This window comes from Anas acuta, chromosome 4 (genome assembly GCF_963932015.1).
Source record: "Anas acuta chromosome 4, bAnaAcu1.1, whole genome shotgun sequence".
In the NCBI taxonomy this organism is placed as follows: domain Eukaryota; kingdom Metazoa; phylum Chordata; class Aves; order Anseriformes; family Anatidae; genus Anas; species Anas acuta.
Window position 1 is genome coordinate 892477 of NC_088982.1, and position 18399 is coordinate 910875.

Genomic DNA, 18399 nt, shown 5'->3' on the forward strand with positions numbered 1-18399 from the left:
CAGAAATGCTTAAGAGGGAAGTTGCAGCATGCTGGTGAAGTTCTGGTTTTAAAGGTATTTTTATATTTTATTTTGGAATCCAACTGTCTTTATTTTTGGAAACGTTTTTTTTTTGCCCATAAGCCAATCCTGCCTGCAGGGATGCCCTGCCGAAAAGGGCTCTCTGCTGCCCTAAATGCTCACGGAGATGCTGGGAGACCTCAGGGACGGCCCCGCTCAGGCTCTCTCCTGGTGAAACGGCCACGATTCCTCTTCCACTGCTCCTGGGTTATAAAACAACTTCCCCATTTTAGCAGCAAATGCCGAAGCTGGGCACTTTGGAGCTTGAAGGGGATTTCTTTTGTCCCTGCACTGAATGGAGAAGGGTCACCACCCTGCCACCAGGCTCAGGGCACTCGGGGTGCAGCTCACATTTACGCTGGTCCCAGTGGGGGCAGCAGGTTGGGGATGGTGATAGGGAGAAAGCAAATCTGGGAAGCATGACTGCAGCTCACCACGGCTGAACGAGCTTCTTTCTTAGCCAAAACTGTAGGTTTTGGTCACTTGGTGTGAAATATGTCCAGCATCAATGCTCACCCCTGGGCTGAAGACCCAGGGGATCCCCGCAAGGCTTGGCGAGGGCTTGTGGGGTCCTCGAGGTCCCACCCAGGCTCAGGCACAGCTCTTGGAGCATCCTGCAGGACAAAACTACCAGGGATGCTGCTGGCTAAATGAAATCCCTCAATCAGTTGCTTGCACGCTGGCTTTTCCATTTGAAGGCAAATGAAATAATGTCCTTTGCTATTAACATTCCAGCTGCTCCCCTTGCCTCTTTTTTTTTTTTTCTTTTTTTTTTTCTTTTCTTTTTTTTTTTTTTTCCCTTTTTAACATCAGTGGAAATCAGCAAAAAATATCTAACCAAATTCTTTGTCTTGGGGGCTGCAGAAGATACCGTGGGTAAGTCATCGGATTAGTTGAAGTGCTTTCCTTGTAACCCGGTACCTGTGGAATGCCGTAATAAAGCCGCGCTGGTCAGAGTGTAGCTTTTTAAACAATAAAACAGGGGAAGTGATGAAAGGCAACATTAAAAAAAAAAAAAGAAGAAGAAGAAAAAGGAGGCAGACGAGGCCTCAGAGTTAATTTATGTAATATTTCTATTAAAAACAATGTCTATTCAAGACAGCAATTTAGAGTCTGCACTGCTGGCTTAAAATATAAATCCAATAAACCTCTATTATGATCCCTCCATTAGGTCAGCGTGATGGAATTTTGTGGACTTCTAAAATAAGACATCATTATTTTTCAGGAATGTTTCATGAATCACAGGCAAAGCCCCTTCATCTTCGCTTGTTTTAAATTTCAGCAATGGTGCTCTTGTAAAAGGTCTACGTTTTCTGAAGCCGGCAGCCGGCTTGCTTTTCGGAACAGCATCCCCAGAGCTAAAATCCAATTTGCATAGATGAGGCAAATGCACCTTAGTGGTGTTATGTCCATGGGTTGTATAAATTCTGCTTATTTCTGTGTGTAGTATTAATGAGAAGAGGGTTATGTTCTTCCTGGGAGATGTCCAGCACCTGAGGACCAGTATTTTAAGTGGAAGTGGCATTTATACATTCATTTTTTTGTACAGGTGGGGATGGGGTCTGGTAGGGTGGGGAGCTGGATGGTGCCTCTGGCACTGGTTGTCACTGGGGTTTGCTCGTGGAGGTGTGTGATTTTGGTATCCCCGGCTGCCAGGAGGAAGAATTCATCGACTGGTGGAGCAAATTCTACGCGTCCACGGGAGAGAGGGAAAAATGTGGTTCCTACTTGGAGAAGGGCTTCGACACGCTGAAGGTAAGTGGCCTCGGCTGGCCCTGGCTCACTGGATGGGAACCGTCCGGGATGTTTTTCCGCTAGCTTTTGGGTCGTTATTTATTTATTTAGAGAGTTTAAGGCTTTCTTTCTTTCAAGAAAAAAATAAAAAAAAAAAAATAATTTTCCCCAGAGAGCAGGTAATTTTGTTTTTAAAAGTAGCCATTTTATTCTGCTTTGAAAACTTGATTTTCTTTGCAAACTACTGCCTGCTAACTTCCCACTTCGCAGCCTTTAAGTTATTGTCACTTTACTAAGTGGCGGAGGAGATGGGGAGTTGCCACCCTGGAAGCTCTTTGGGAAGAAAACAAGGAGAGCCAGAGACTGCTAAGAAAAGGGGAGATTTAGGTGCCTGTTAACGAGAGGTGCCAGGAGTAACACAGGAGCCCGGGCAGGACTGAAGTGGGGAAAACATTGCCTGGTTGGAAGGAAAATGCTCCCAGCAAGGAGCCCTCTGGTGGATGAAAGATGCTTTGGGAGACCTGGGCACACTCTGGGTCCTTTTTGATGTGCTGTAATTTTTACAGGGTTCCCAAAGGGCAGCAAGGATGTCCCTGGGGGTGGCATTTCCTCCAGGTGGAGAAGCTCGGCTCCGTTTTGCCCCAGGAGCTGTCCCAGCCCTTGCCCCCTGATTCTCCTTTCTCCTTCCCCAGGTCTATGAGACGGAGCTGGAGAACGTGGAGGACTTCGAGCATCTCTCCGACTTCTGCCACACCTTCAGGCTGTACCGGGGGCGCTCGCAGGATTCCAACGATGACCCCTCGGTGGTGGGGGAGTTCAAGGTGTGACAGCCTCTTCCACACTCGGAGCTCTGTCTGGGGGGGGTTTCATCCAGTGCAGGGGAGCGAGGAAAACTGCTCTTTTTGACACATTCAGAGCAGCCCTTAGCCTGCTTTCAGGAGAAGGATTTATTTTCTTTAGCTGCTTTTTCGGAATTCCCCTTCTTACCCACCACTTCCTTCCCCCAGACGGTACCCAGAGACCGATTCCTGCCACTTTAGGAAAAAAAATCAGCTCTGGTGAATAAAACACTTGCAAATTTTCCCATTTTCTCCCTCCTCTTCCCATCCCTCGCTGAGGACACTGCTGCCTGTCCCAGGGACCTTAACGCTGTCCTGCAGCGACAGCCTCAGCCTGACCTTTCTGGGGGGCGATTTGGGGGCAGCAAGGCTCCCAAACACCTTTTCAACGGCTCAAACAACAGTGAAGTAGAAGAGGTAGAGGGCAAGGACGCTACTGGGGCTCTGCACAGATTTATGACAGGGTTTGCATCAACGCTCAAGCACTGGATGAGCATTGCAGGCAGTTTTCCTCCTTGCTTCTTTCTCCCTGTTAAGTTAAGAGCCCGGCAGGCCCTGCTCTGTGCTTGTAGTATCCACATGAGTGTCCCCGAGCACGAGGCCCGTCCCAGCGTGGCTGAGCCCCTGTTTCCTTGCAGGGCTCGTTCCGAATTTACCCCCTGCCCGACGACCCGCGGGTGCCGGCGCCACCTCGGCAGTTCCACCAGCTGCCGGCCAGAGGGCCCCAGGAGTGCCTCGTCCGGGTCTACATCGTCCGGGCCTTCGGCCTCCAGCCCAAGGACTCCAACGGGAAGGTAGGCTGATGGGTTACGGGGTGGCTCGTCCTAAAATTTAGGAACGACGTCGACACGTTGACAGCAACAAGGGGAAAACATTCCCCTTCGTCCTGCCTCCGCTGCTACATCTGGGAGTCCCAAGAGCCATCCCCTCATCCTCCATCCCGAGGGATTTTTCAGTAGGGCTAGTTGAAATAGCTAAATGAGTTTTTTTTTTTTCTTTTTCTTTCTCTTTTTCTTTTTTTTCTTGTACCTCGGTGCCAAAGGAAACAAAATTAGGTCTCTCACATGACTGCTCTCTGCAGAGCTTTGCCAGTCTGAAAGAAAAATTCAGTGCAACAAGAAAATCGTGTCGGTTCAAAAAGAAATGTTCATGTTGTTTCAGTTTGAAAAAAAAAAAACAAAACCCTTAGGGAAAAGTCTTTCTTAACTCTCTTTGCTCTGCTGCAAAATAGGGATTTTTTTTTTAAAAGAAAAAGGTAGGAAATATTTTGACACGAACAACTCCAAATTACTTTTTAATCTGCCCGGTTTTTGAAAATGGCCTTGAACTGAGGGTTTTCAATTTCTTAGAAATCTCCCATAAGAGACTCCTGAGAATGAAAAACAAGGAGCAGAAAAAATGCTTTTTTTACACTGAAAGCCGAAGCCAATCCTGGCTTGGCCCACAGCCTTTCTCCCTGTGCTCTGGTGTCTCCTGAAGCTCGTCCCAGTCGAGGGCAGACCAAAGGAGAGCCCGGTCCGTGCTCATGCTGCTGACCTCCCCCAGGGACATCCTTCTCTTCTTAATTAATCCCCAAGTCAGAGAAAACCGGTAAGGAGCTTGGACTGGGGGTTTTCTCCAGACAGCATAAATCACCAAAGTTTTTCCCAGTTAATTTTTGTTTGTTTGTTTTTATGTTATACGAGTAAGATGCTGGGTCCCTCCAGGTGTTGGATTCAACCTAGGTGAAAAGTTTTAGGTGATTTTTTTTTTACCCTGGAGGAAATGATGACAATTAAACCACTTTTCAGATTTATGTCTTTTTCCCTGAATCACGTTAGTTACGAGCGAGAAGCTAAATAAATAAATAACTAAATAAAAATATCTGATATAATTTTGAGATGCACAATGAGGCTTTATGTTAAAGTACGCCTCCATTCTATTTTATTTTTTTAAGTTATTGCATCATATTGGAGAAAAAAACACATTTTGAGCCACATTTTTAATGAACCAAAATGTTTTTCCTTTGACATTTTGGTCTCTTGCATTCGTAAATCTATTTTTGAGTAGACCCCAAAGTTAAAAAAAAAAAAAATAAAAAAAAAATGATGACCTTAGGGGAACCCTGAGGTTCAGAGAAGGTGACTCAGATGGGTGAACGGGAACATCCTGAGGAATCCAGAGCAAGCCCAGTCCATGAAACAAGCCTAAAAATAGCTCATTTCATGCTATTTCATTCATTTTCCATCCCATGGGCCTCAAAAGGATCTGGACACTTGTCCCACTCATCTAACTGGTCCTTTGGTCACCCCTGAAATGGAATCGCAGTGCATCACGTCGTGTCACATTCAGCTCCCTCACCCCGGTGGCTGTTGTCCCTCAGCATGGAGGGGACACCGAGGAAGCGCAGAGGGAACATTTCTTCTCCCCGAGGGTGGGCAAACACCCACAGAGGCCTCCTGGTGGGGTGGTGGATGCCCCGTGCCCACAGTGCCCAGGCGCTAGGACGATGCCCTCGGGAATGCACCTTGGCTCCTGGGTAGCCCTGAGGTGCTCGGGTGTTGGGCTCATGGTCTCTGTAGGTCCTGTCCATCCAAAATGAACCAAACTGAAGTGTTCTGTTATATTCCAGCCTGCCCTACCCCATCCCATCCCATCCCATCCCATCCCATCCCATCCCATCCCATCCCATCCCATCCCATCCCATCCCATCCCATCCCATCCCATCCCATATCCCCATCCCCATCCCCATCCCCATCCCCATCCCATCCCATCCCATCCCATCCCACTATCGCTGTGCCAATGACTTTTGCATTTATTTTTATGCCCATCTTCAGTGTGATCCCTATGTGAAGATTTCAGTGGGAAAGAAATCCATAAATGACCAAGAAAATTACCTCCCCTGTACGCTGGAGCCTGTCTTCGGAAAGTAAGTTTTGGTTTGAGTTAAGCCTGGATTCCCTGGGATTTTTATGGCATTTTGAGGGAATCGAGGTGGGTTAGCCAGAGCTTCCTCTTCCCTTGGTGCACTCTCAGCCTTGCTGAAGTGGGTCCGACCTTGGCTTGGTCACTGTCCTACCCCTCATGGTTCACGTTCATCTTCTTTTTGGGTCTTCTGAACTATGAAGCACCAGTGGAGGTGACATCAAGAGGGTTTTTTAGACCTGAGATCCCCCTGTGGAGGCTTCTGCCTCTTCCCACTGATAGCAGAGAGAGTTTGGGGCAAAGCTGTTCCTCATTTAGGCACTTCAGCTAAACGTGTGAAGAAAAGAGATGGTGCATGGAGGTCTGTATGATTGTGCTGTGACACGGGACACCTCCAATCATGAGCCTTGAAAAATTTATTTATAAAATTGATGGTGGCTGGTTGAGTTGTTCGCCTAACCGTAGGGCCACAAAGTTGGGGTAAAAGGAAAAAAAGGTAAGGTTGTCTTCAGAAAAGGGTATTCCTCAGGGCTGGAAAGCACCATGGTGGTGAGGCAAAGCAGAGGGAGGCAGAGGAGAGCCTGGTGCTCAGCCTCCACGTGCTGATCAGGGTTGGGTCTCCTCGGCAAGCTGGGGCTAGATGTAGGGTTTTGTGCTCCAGGACAAACAAGGGTCAAGCCCTAAAGCGTGTGAGGTCCCGCTGGTTTTCTTGGGGCCTCTCGCCAGCTCAGGCTGTCAGTGCTGGGACAGCTTCCCAAAAAAACAAGATGCAGAAGGAGATACCCCACGTGCAAGGTTGGTGCAGAAGGGGTGAGGATGGCAAGGGTGACACCGGTGGGGAGCACCGCGTGGGTTTGACAAGCTGCTTCCTCCCCTTCTGCCAAAGCTCTGCCTTTCTTGTGGGGCACAGGGGGCTCTCCCCGTGGAGCAGGAGGGAGCCCAGGTCTGCAGGGAGCTCTGCTCCTGGGGCAGGCCCCCTCTGCCAAATCTGGCCCCCGGCCAGCGGCCGTCTAGACAGCGCGCTGCGCCTCCCACCCCGTCTTTAAAGCAAGACGTAAAAACCCAGGTCCTGGCTGCTGGCGGGCTATTAAACCTCCCGTTTCACGAGCTTTTCCCCGGGGTTGTTGGCTGCCCGCCAGCTTTAGCTAATTACTTTCTGCTGACCCCAGTTCCTCCTGCGCTCTTAATTGGTGGCATAATCACTCACTTCCCCTCCTTAAAAGCTGCTGCGGGGTGGGTGCTGCTGGTGGAAACGGGCATCGTGTTTTGCCCCCGAATTTGATGGTGTTTTGGCGGCAGGTGGAGGGATTCCTGGTGGCACTGGGTCGGACCCAGACTGTCCTGCTCACCCTCCATCCCACCTTCCACATCTCTAACGTCCATGAGCACAGGCTTTGTCTGGATCGGGGTGTTGTGGTTTGGAAAGGTCTTGGTGCTTTGTCTCTTACCACCTTTTGTTTGAAGAGGTCGAGGAAGGTTTGCTCTAGTGATGACAGAGGGGACAGCACAAAATCTGGGTGCATGGGACTGGCAGGGAGGACGAGGAGGTTTTGGGGGATCACTCTCATGCTGACCACAAGCTTAGCCTCCTCTTTTAGATTTCTGCTCTTCGGGCTCAAAGGGCAGTTGGTTTTCCAAAGCTGTCATTTCTTCCCCTTTCCCACCCCATGGCAAGGAGGATTCCTGTCTCTCAGTGCCTGCTTTTTTTACCCTGGGTACTTCAGTGGCTGCTGTCACTTCCAATTAGCAGGTGGGGAAGCTAAACAGGGCCAAAATTTGCTCAAGGGTAATTTAACCACATGCAATGGGAAACCCAGAGCGTGCTTACTTGGTGGCACATCCGTGAGCACAACACCAACAGAACCACAGGATCATCTAGGTTGGAAAAGACCTTCAAAATCAGCCATCAGCCTCTAGTGCTGTCCCAGCATGGCAAAGATGGCACATCTCCATCTCATGGGCGTCTCTTGTTTGCACAGGATGTTCGAGCTGAGCTGCACCCTGCCCCTGGAGAAGGACCTGAAGATCACGCTCTACGACTATGACCTCCTGTCGAAGGATGAGAAGATCGGGGAGACCGTCATAGACCTGGAGAACCGCTTCCTGTCAAAATACGGGGCTCGCTGCGGGCTTCCCCAAACCTACTGCGTGTAGGTATCTCTGGAGGGCTGGGTCTCTGTAGCTGCTGAGGCTTTGCAGCGCCGAGGGGACCCTGGGGACCATGGCAATGCCTCAGCCCAGCCCTAACTGTCCTAGGGGACTTGGCTGCTGCCATATTTCACTGCAGAGATCTGTCTCGAGGGACAGATTCCTGCTGGAGAAGCCCCCCAGTTTATACACTTCCCCCAAGTCCTGGCTCTCCTCCAGCAGCTTCAAAAAACATGAATCTCCTTGGAGAGATTTGCTACATCCCTGACACCTCTTGGGCACACCACTGCCCATGCACAGGACCAGCTACAGGGCGGTGCAGTGGGTCTGGGGGCTATCGGGGTACCCCAACCCTGTGAGCTGGGGCTGAGCAGGGTGTGGGACACGCAGCCCCATTCACCAACAGGTCGAGGTAAGCACAGGGTCGGAGCTGGCTGCACCTTCCTCAGCGCAACCCTCTGGTGTAACACTGCTGCGGCCCCTTATTGAGGCTGGATATTGTTTTATCCCGTGCTGTTTTCCCTCCCGTTTCAGTTCGGGACCCAACCAGTGGCGAGACCAACTCCGTCCTTCCCAGCTGCTTCACCTCTTCTCCCTGCAGCACAACTACAAGGCTCCCACCTACAAGTCCGACCGGCTCATCTTCAGGGAGCAGGAGTACATCCTCTCCGAACTGGGTAAGGGGCTGATTTGGGGTTGCTGTGGGTAGATTCCCATTATCCAGAGCCAGGGTTGGAGCTGGAGGCCACGAACACATCACGGGGGCTTTCTTGCCCAGCTCCTTTCTGTGTGATTTGAACCCAAACCTGGCACTTTGAGCACGGATTCCTCCTTCCCTTGCACACTGAAGACATGCAGGCTGCTGCTAGGCTGAGGACCTCACGTCTCTGCATTTTGGGGCTGGGGGCACTAGAGGGAGACAAGATCATACGCACAAGTGCCAGCACAACCAGAGTGAGGTGTGCTGGAGCTGGAAAGGTGGGATCAGCCAACAAGGATGAGCTATCACGGGGAGGTAGGGAGGCATTTTTCATTTGCACAACCCTCTCCCCAAACAGCGCTCACACCTGAAGTTTTCTGCCCCCCCGATGGCATCCTTGGGGGCAGGAGCTTGACTTTTAGAGGAAACCTTGCTTTAAAGCTTGGAAATGGGTGTTGGGCTCAGAGAGGAGGCGAAACCCCAGCCCACAGAGCCCAGGAGCAGCAGTTTGGCTAACGAAGGCCACTGCAGGGACAGGAGCAGCCCAGGGCTGCTGCCCGCCTGTGCTCTGGGGACTCGGGGCACAAATTTGTGATACTCGCCTTGGGAGGAGGAGTGGGGAAGCCACAGCTCCTTCCCAGCCCCTTGTTATGCGAGAGGTTTTCAGCCAGGGCTGGAGAGGTGTTAAACCGAGCGGGGGCTTCCCCCCTCTCCCAGCCTCTGCCTTTCACCTTCCTCTGCTTTAATGGCAATCAGTTCAAAAAACAGAACAAAGTCTGATGCTTGACCTCAAGGAGATCTGGAAACCAGCTGTGTGCGCAGAGCAATGTCAGATCTGAACCTGGCGGTATAAAGTGAAGCTATTAAACACGAGAGCATGGGTTTTACAAGCCCTGCACCCGGACCATTATTCCATAACCCCCACATTTGTTGTTTTCTGAGAGGGGCTTTTTCTTTTTCCTGTGCGCGCACACACACACACACACACGCACGCACACACGCCAGGTTTCCACTGCTTGGGAAATGGCCCATATGTCTGAAGTTAACCACTTCAAGACATTGCCAAGAAAGGAGCTGGGATATATCACCTGAAAGTTGCCGAGCTGTAATAATATTTATGGAGCGCGTTTCATTTCAAAAAGGTCCTCGAAGGTGCACGGCCTCGAAACGACGTGGCTGCGAGGCAGCCGTGCGCCGGGGCGAGTCCTGCACGGCAACGTTTGGTGGGATGAGGGTCCTGAATTGAGGGGTGGAGAGGGCAAAAATGTCCCTTGCTAATTGGCCTTGTCTAGCAGTGTGTTGGCGGAGGGATTAGGGGCTGGTGCGGAGTGGGATGAGGATGTGGAGGTGGGTTCGGGGACCAGGATGGGTGTTGGAGCTGTGCTGGCGGTGCCTGTGTTGGCCTCAGCTTCCTCTCATCTCTGTCTTCCTCCCTGCACCCAGCAGAAAAGGAGCAGGACCCTGCGGGGAGCTCTGCCACTGCGCTCCTGTCTGCCCAGCCAAAGCTCCTGGCTGATTTTAAATCGTAAAATCACCGAATCTTAGGTTTAGGTTGGCAAAGACGCATGAGATCCTCGAGTCCAACCGTGCCTTAACCAAGTCCACCACTAAACCATCTCCCTAAGCACCACGTCCACACGTCTCTGAAATACCTCCAGGATGGGACCCACCACGTCCCTGGGCAGCCTGTTTCTGTGCCCCTTGGACAAAGCTCTGCTGGGGATGGGATTGAGCAGCAGGGCAGCAGCGTGGGCTGGAAGGCTGCTGGCCCCAGCTGCTGTAATTTTGGGGATCCCAAGCCCTTAGAAGCACTTCAAGCTGGATCAACCCCCAGATTCCCCTTTCCACGTGCTTCAGCTTGCAATGTTTCGCTGTTCTGAGGCTTGCTGTGGCTGGGGTGGGATTGTGTGAGCCCCCTTGCAGGTCCCTGTCCCACGGAGCAATGGTTTGCCCATGTGTCCCCCTGGGACCACGTTGCCTTGTGCGGCTCCTGCTTGCTCCTGGTGCTTCCCCCGAAGCAACAACCCTTGCAGAGCCCTCCCTGGGTTGCTCAGCACCCTGCCCGTGGCATGGCGTGACCCTGCTCTTGCTCTGATCTGTTGCAGAGGACGGCAAACCCGTCAACCCCCACCTGGGGCCGGTGGAGGAGCGACTTGCCCTGTACGCGCTGCGGAAACAAGGGCTGGTGCCGGAGCACGTGGAGACCAGGGCTCTCTACAGCCCCCTCCAGCCAGAGATCGAGCAGGTGAGTGGTGCCGAGAGCTCAGGATGAGACCAGGAGCATCATTTTCCCTTCCACCCAGCGCTAACCAGGTGAGATGTGGAGGAGACGTTTCTTGGAGAGGTTCTGCTGCTCTCGGGCTGGCTTGCTCTGAGTGCTTGGGGAGATCGGCTCCAGCCTCCTGGAATAGGCGTTCACTTTCATCAGCATTTGCCCACAAAAAGCCTTTTTTTTTTTTTTTTTTCTTGGGGAAAGCCATTTCTGATCTGAAAGCGTCGATGTAGGATTTCTCTGTCATGATAATGCTCCTGCAGGCTCCTTTGGCAACGCAGCAGGATTTCTGCAGCAGGAACAAGTCCTTGGAGGCATCAAGTTTTAGTACTAGTGCAGACTGGATATTTTTTCAGCCAAACAAAAGCTAAACGGGCTTCCATCCAAAACCAATCAAAACCCAGGTATCCGTATTTCACCTAACCCCTTTTCTTTGATTAGCGTGTACGTGGCTTTATGCCTTTGGACCAAAAAGTGCTGCTTCCCGGAGAACACCGTGATTTGTCCTCATCTCTCTTACATGTTCCAGTTGCAGAGGCAGTTTCGTGGGACTGGCTCTGCAGCTGCTGTAACCGTGCACAGCCCGAGCTCCACCACTGCAGCACCGTTACCTTCCTGTGGTTTGTTTTTAGCCAGTCCAGTGAATTTTTTGGCAGAAGTAAACGCACTGCCAACGGCTCTAACACATTTTCATGCAATTTCACCCACTGAAATTCAGGATTAGAGGCAGGAGGTGGCTGCTGTCAGCCGCCCAGTGGGTTTGTGCTGTTCTTACAGTGTCATGGTAGTGTTGGAAGGGTGTTTCCTGCATGTCTTGGGCTTGGGCAGAGCAATTTGGGTCTGCCCTGCTCTGGTGCTGCTAATTGGGAGTGTTCGTGGTGGTGGTGCTGGGCTGGAGGGGATTAACCTGGCTGGTTCAGTAGGGATTGCATTGGGCACAGCTCCCAAAATCATAGCCCTGACCCGCTGCAGACCCATGGAACAGGCTGGCTCTACCAGGCTGTTTGCAGCGAGCTTAAAGGGTGGATTTTTAAAGTTTTCTGCTGAAATGGAAGATTTTCTTGCCAAAAAACAAGCAAACCACAAAGCCCTCTGTGACGGGCTGATTGTCAAAGGATGCCTTTTTTTTTTTTTTTTGCTTTAGACCCTTGAGACTGTACAATAAAATATTTTATTGGCACCCATTGGTGGTTTACAGTAAAAGGGACCACCTAAAAAACGACCCCCTGAGATTTCAGCTGCGTTTCTGCTGCTTTTTTCCCTGGAAGGATTATTTGAAAGTGGAATTAGCTCTCCTCATCCCACCCTCCACTCCCATGGTCAGAAAGCCATAAACCAGCTGTTCAGCTGGTGGCCACTGGTGTGACACTGTGGAAAATAAGTGAGCTGCTTCTCCAGCACCTCCCATGGACCCAGCCCTCAGTCTGGCCCTACGTAAAGATATTCAGCCTTGGAGAACAAACCTGGAGTGCACCTTCAGCTAATTCGGATGACCTCTTATCACAGGCCATTGGTACATACCCCACTATCACTAAAATACCCAGTGACACTTCTCCAGTAAAGAAACCTGGGTTTGCAACAAAGGAACCATGGAGCACTTGGTATTTTCTGTCCTGGGTCCTATCGAGGAGGTGAAGGTGACCCAGCAGGCTCACCAGGCTTCACGTCTCTTTCTTTGCTTGCAGGGAAAGCTGCAGATGTGGGTGGATCTGTTCCCCAAATCTTTGGGTCAGCCCGGTCCCCCTTTCAACATCACGCCGCGCAAAGCCAAGAGGTGACTTCTTTTTCCTTTCTGACCCGGAGCAGGGCTGGTTCCTGCACCTTCTCCTTGGGGGGAAGAGGAGAGGGCTTGGGGATGTTGGGTGGGGAAGGATCCACCTGCTCAGCTGAGGGATGTCTGAGCAGGCTTATCTTCAGGGGAAAATTGAGTTGAATCTGAACTCCTCCAGCTAAATAGCTGAATAGCAAGACGGGGCTGTTGGGTGGACTCCTGACCAAGATTTCCCCCTCTCTCATGTCTCTCCTGTGTTCCTTCAGGTTCTACTTGCGCTGCATCATCTGGAACACCAAGGACGTCATCCTCGATGACCTCAGCATCACGGGGGAGAAGATGAGCGACATCTACGTCAAAGGGTAAGCCACCCCACTTCTGTGCCCTCCAGATACTACAGACTGAAGGCACAAGAGAGCAGCAGTGGAGGAGTTAATGTGCAGCAACACTGCTGCGGTAGCACGAAGCCCCCATATACATAGGTTGGCTTGTTTGGGTAGCTGCTTTTTTTGGAATTCCCTTTTTTCCTTGAAACACACAAAAATGTGGCAACCAGCAGTAACTCCTCTGGCACATTCCCTTCTCTGCCTGACTCCATTTATGTTTTATCTTGTGTAAAATGGTGCAATCCCAGCCAAGGGACTTACTTATTTTGTGCGTTCTTTGGATTTATGGACAGGAAGAGGTAGGATTTTGAAACAGACTGTAAATCCCTTTTTTACAATCCCAATTTTCCTCCTGTAAATCCAGAATGCGCGCTGCTTACCTGGTATTCACATCAAGTGCATTGTTATCAGCTCCAGCTAAGCCGCTCTGTGCACCTCGGGGCTCTGAAATAGCAGTGCTTGCAGGGGGCTGCTGGAAAAAGAGAGCATCCAGCGCCTGGGGAACCCCTTGCTGGGCTTTTGTCACCCCCAGTGACCAAGCAAGTCTCGCAGTGCTGTAAATGAATTAAAAATCTTGCTTGACTTCTTCATCTTCCCCCTGCAAATGGCTGCATCATTCCCATTTCTGGATAGGGCATAAATAACCCTGCGAGCAGAGGAGGCAATGGTCCTTCTGTGCATAAGCATCTGCCCCGCAGACAGGGGCTGGTCCTGGCACCCTGTGGACAGAGGGATCACCACCACGACATGGCGGAGTTTTGGTGGGGACCCTGGGTTTGGGAGAACTCGATGGGTAAGAAGCTGTTACCCGGGGCTTTCCTCCAGGAGAGGTCTCACAGCACTCCTCTGAGGAGGTTATCACCAGCGTGATCCCCATTTTATAGAGAAATCACTCACTAGGCAATACCAGGACTGGAATCTCAGTGGTTTGGGCATTGCCTTTTACATAACATGTAAATTGTTGCCTGCCAGTTGGGGAGGTAAATGAAATAAGTACTTTTCTATCATGTCAGTCTTTTATTTGAATCAATTTAAAATGTTATTTATTGATAGTCTTACAATAACATGAAAAGGTCTCAACCAAGTTTAGGTCTGGTTTTGCAAGGCTGAGTACAGAGAGACTCCTTTTCCCAAAGCCTTGTGCTGTAGGCAGACAGAAGTGTAGGGAGACCACGTTCATTCAGAGCTGAAGATGGTTTGGATTTAAGAGCTCTGTCGGTCTCTGTCACAGGTGGGGGACATTTTTGTATTATTTTCATGGTCAGATTTCCAATAACGTTTTACTTCACTGATAGGACAGATCAGCCAGGTTTTGTGGGAGGCGGGAGACTCTTCCTGTGAGGTTTTCCAGATACAGCGAGACAAAATCAGGACTGCTCTGAGCAGGTTGGGCCAGAAGTTTCCAAAATCCCCTACCAGCCAACCACCACTACTATGATGTTATGTGATATTATCCAGTGTCTTTAAACCTCGTCTTCATGCCTTTTGGGGTTCCTAAATGAAAGGATGGCCTTGGTCCTCCCAGATCTAACATGCGCACTGAGCTCAATCAGATGTCTGTTTGCTTCAAGAAGAAAGTCACCTCTTAAATCTAGGAACCCAACATTGCCTTTGGATATTGCAGGTACCTTAAGGTGTGTGGATTCAGAAATAACTGGATGAATTAATGGGCTAGAAATCCACCTGGTCCTGTTAAGCACAAAAACGTTACCTACATGCCCAGAAAGTCTCTGACCTGCAAGTCACTGCAGGCTGGAGAGGTGTTGGGAAGGAATCGTGTTAGGAAGGTGTCATCTTTTGGGAAGGTGTCATGTTTTGGGAAGGTGTCTGTCATCTTTTGGGAAGGTATGATGTGCTTGCCCCGTTCCCATACTCATCCGTGGAAGTCTGTGCTTGGCCCCAGTCAGAGGCAGGGCACTGGGCAAGATGGGTCACCATGATGTTTTTAGCTCTGGGATATCGTGATTTGGATGCTTTTCCTTTCTGGCACTGGGGAGAGACAAAACAGAGCCAAAGAAGGATCTGAACCAGAGCTCTCCTTCGTCCTTTTGCTCGCTTGCAAGGAGAGGGCGCTCACACTGCATCCTCCGAGGAGCCCCGCAGAGCCTGGAGCGGCGTGGATAAACACACAGGCTGGCCATTTGCATCCAATCAGATCAAATCAAATAATCCGGCCACAATTTAAGCATTAGCGTAACCTCATCACACAATTCCCAGTGCCACCGAGCCCTCGCTGTCCGCGTAGCACGTGTGCCTGTGATCTGTAGGGTGAACTCGAGTAGACCTCCCCATCTCCCGCAGCACATTTGGGGCACTTGTATAGCTGGGCAAAAAAACAAAACTTATTTTCAATTTAAGTGGAAAACAATCAAACGAGATAATTGTTTTCATTAGAAATTCCCGCTGAATCTTTCGGCTCCCCTCCAGAAGGGCTCCAAGGACGCAAACGGCTGTGCTTTATTGTGTTGTTTAGTTCCATTGATTGCTGAAGACCAAAAAAAAAAAATTTGGACGGGGGAAGAGAGCAGAATGAAAACCCAACACTTGCAAAACTTGCAGCTGGAAAAAAAAAAAAAAGTAGTTGTGGAAAGTTTTCAGTTTGCCCCTGGACTGGTTGTGGAGGGACCACAGCAAGGTCTTTTAGCACAGGAGGGGAACGGGGCTGCAGCTGGGGACCCCCTGGCCACAGCAGGGTGAGGCCGCTCTGGGATTTTCATGGGTATGAACCCTGGCTGTTTAGGACTCCCAAACAATCATTTTCAAGGAACTGATAGGGAACAGAGGGAAAAAATGACCCTTGGACTTCAGCGTGCTGCCTCCATCGAGAGAACAGGTTTTGGAGGCTGTGAGGTCAGTTTGTTGGGGGGGCTGCAGAGGGGAAAGCAGCTCTCACCAAGGCACATTAGAAGCTGACATAGGCTTATGGATGGGCAAGTGACAACTTGGAGCCAGAGTTTAGAGCTGTGTTGAGCCTTTAATACATCCACAAAGCTTAGGGCAGTGTGTTTGCGTTTTGCAGCTGGCTGGTTGGCCACGAGGAGAACAAGCAGAAGACAGACGTGCACTACAGGTCTATGGGAGGAGAAGGCAACTTCAACTGGAGGTTCATCTTCCCCTTCGACTATCTCCCCGCCGAGCAAATGTGTTACATTGCAAAAAAGGTGAGTGGTGCTGGACAGGCGTTTTCTGCCTTCTCCTGGTGTCCCTGAGCTGATCTGCCTGGCTTAAGACCTGCAGAAATGCAACACGCTGGGGCTACACGAGGCTCAGCCTTAACTTTGTGATGTTTGGGACACAGGGTGGTGGACAGGTGGGAATATTGCTTTTAAAAACACACTTTCAAGGGAAAATCTGCTTAAAGGTGTTGGTGGTGCTGCCTCTTGCTTTATAATTCAGCCACGGAGGGTCTGACTCCACGAAGGAGACCCCAGCTGGAGGCTCCCTGTGCAGCCCAGGGAATATTTGAGACCCCCAGCACACAGCTGGGACGGGGCCAGCAGCTTTCCAGTGCCCCCCACCAGCCTGATCTGCACCTGGGCTGCAGGGATACCAGGGGGAAACGAGTCCCAGACCTCACACAGGGAGAAAAGACTGCAGTGCCCTCAGCTGGAGGACAGCAGCTCTCCTGCCTCCTGGGGAAAGTCAGTGGCCACCAAGTTGTTGCTGGAGCAGAGGGGAGCATCTGCCCCTTGTGCTCTTGTAGCTTTGTAGGGGAGCAGGGGGCTGGAGTGTGTCGTTGATGCAGAGAGGGGAAGAAAAGCTTTGGTTTGGGATTCAGGATGAATCTCTAAGTCAAAAATAGTGATAGATTTTGGCCTCCTTGTTCCTACATCTGTAATTAAGTATTTCTTCTGATATTTCTTAGATAAGCTTAGTGCAGTGATGTGGTGGCAAACGTGGACTGGGAGTTGCAGGGAGGGAAGAAAGCAGAGGGATGGAAATGGGGTGGATACACGGAAAAATGGGACGGGCTCGCAAGGAGAGCATTAGCAGGGGGAAACCATTCACTTAAACCTCCATCTCAGATCACCTGGAGGTTAACAGGCTGGGTCTATGTGGACAGCGGGGACAACCCCTGCTTTGGAGACCTGGTCTTGTTCCGTGACATTTCCTAAAGCTCAGACCCCTTCAGCCACTCTGTCCCAAAGACACCTCGTTGCAGCGAGACCATCTGCATCCGCACAGCTCACCTGGGACCCCCCTCCCAGATTTTTTCCTTGCTGGTCCCAGCACGGCCCGGGGTGGAACTGGCACGCCAGCGGGGAAGATGCTGAGCAAATTCCCAATCCCTGCAGCCAGACGATCCCTGCAAAGAGGCCTCGCTTCAAAATGAATTGCCGGGTAGTTAAACTGATTGACAGAATCATAGCTGTACCCATTTCACGCTTCATGTTAAACAAATCAAAAGTACAGTGTGTACTACATTCAATTATCCCCCTTTGAAAAAGCAAAGACCCCCCTATAAACCGTTTAAGAAAATACATCCCACTGTGCTGATATTGATTCTCCTCCGACCACATGTCTGCCAACACTGTATCAGAAAATAAACAGCTTGTAAAACCTCTCTGTAAAGGCAAAAATAATGAATGAAAAGCCATGCTTTGTATTTGTGGGACACATTCCGCTCTGGCAATTTTTGATCTCGCCATGTGCTGTTTGAACTCCAGGTTCATTACTGCTGCTGTAAAAGCCCATGCGCTGAACTTTAAACGCAGGCGATGGAAAGTGGAATTTAAATCAAAACGGTCAGATGGCAAATTCTGAGCTGCTAAAAGCCACCTGCACCCAGCCTGCCTGGTGTTGGCTCTCCGAGGGAGCCCTGCCGGGAGAAAAGCAGCTTTCAATTTGCTCTCCTTTGTTCGCTCCGCTCGCCTCCTCGCTGCTGGGGTTCCCTTTGGCATTAGAGGATGGAGCGTGGGGTTGAATCACCCCAACCCAGATTGGGAAATCATCTCCCAGAGGAGCAAGGATGCCCCTGAGCAGGGCAGTCCTCGTGATGGTTAGTTGTGGTGTGCAGTCCTATGGGGAGCTGGAGGCCCACAAACCCTGGGGAAAAAACGGGTGCCACCTGATGGAGCCAGCCCCTGCAGCCTTGGGCTGGGCAGCAGTAGCCAGGATTGTTCCGTCCTTGCCACAAAGTTTGGGGAAATTCATCTCCAAAGCTTCAGAGCTCTGGGATTTCACAGCTTTGATTTTCCTCTTGGGGTTTCACAGCTTTGATTTTCCCACTGCACCTGGAGGGAAAGTGGGAGCCTGGAAATCCCACAAACAGCAATTCAACTTATGGACTGGAAGTGTGAGCTCCTGTCCCTGCTTCTCTGAAATTTTAGCCATCTTAGAATGTTTTTTTCCAAACCTATCTTCTCTTGATGGAGTAAAGTTGTAAAGATTTTGCTTTTTAAAGGAATTTACCCCATTCTGGATTTAAAAAAATTCCCCGCAAAAGAGGAATCAAATCTTTGGGATAGCTCATGTGAAAACATATAAATGCATGTTTCTTTAAGCATCCTCTGTCAGTATTTATTTGGAATTACCTTCTTCTGTTCCCCCTTCTCATTTTGCTACCTCTCTAGCAGCCACGGACA

The 18399-nt window shown here is 50.4% G+C and overlaps 1 protein-coding gene across 11 annotated transcripts in view; it reads left to right on the plus strand.

The window, feature by feature from the left end:
• The window catches only part of DYSF (dysferlin), an 81881-nt gene that overhangs the window by 46378 nt on the left and 17104 nt on the right, over positions 1–18399 (plus strand). For 10 of the 11 annotated variants that reach the window (XM_068679484.1, XM_068679486.1, XM_068679485.1 and 7 more), the window contains 10 exons: positions 1717–1815; positions 2487–2615; positions 3272–3427; positions 5450–5541; positions 7517–7687; positions 8220–8362; positions 10491–10630; positions 12343–12431; positions 12695–12790; positions 15834–15975. In XM_068679484.1, coding sequence (XP_068535585.1) covers positions 1717–1815; positions 2487–2615; positions 3272–3427; positions 5450–5541; positions 7517–7687; positions 8220–8362; positions 10491–10630; positions 12343–12431; positions 12695–12790; positions 15834–15975 — 1257 coding nt within the window. Of the gene's footprint in view, positions 1–1716; positions 1816–2486; positions 2616–3271; positions 3428–5449; positions 5542–7516; positions 7688–8219; positions 8363–10490; positions 10631–12342; positions 12432–12694; positions 12791–15833; positions 15976–17481; positions 17539–18399 lie in introns of those variants that run through there. The other variant, XM_068679483.1, reaches the window with a different exon arrangement.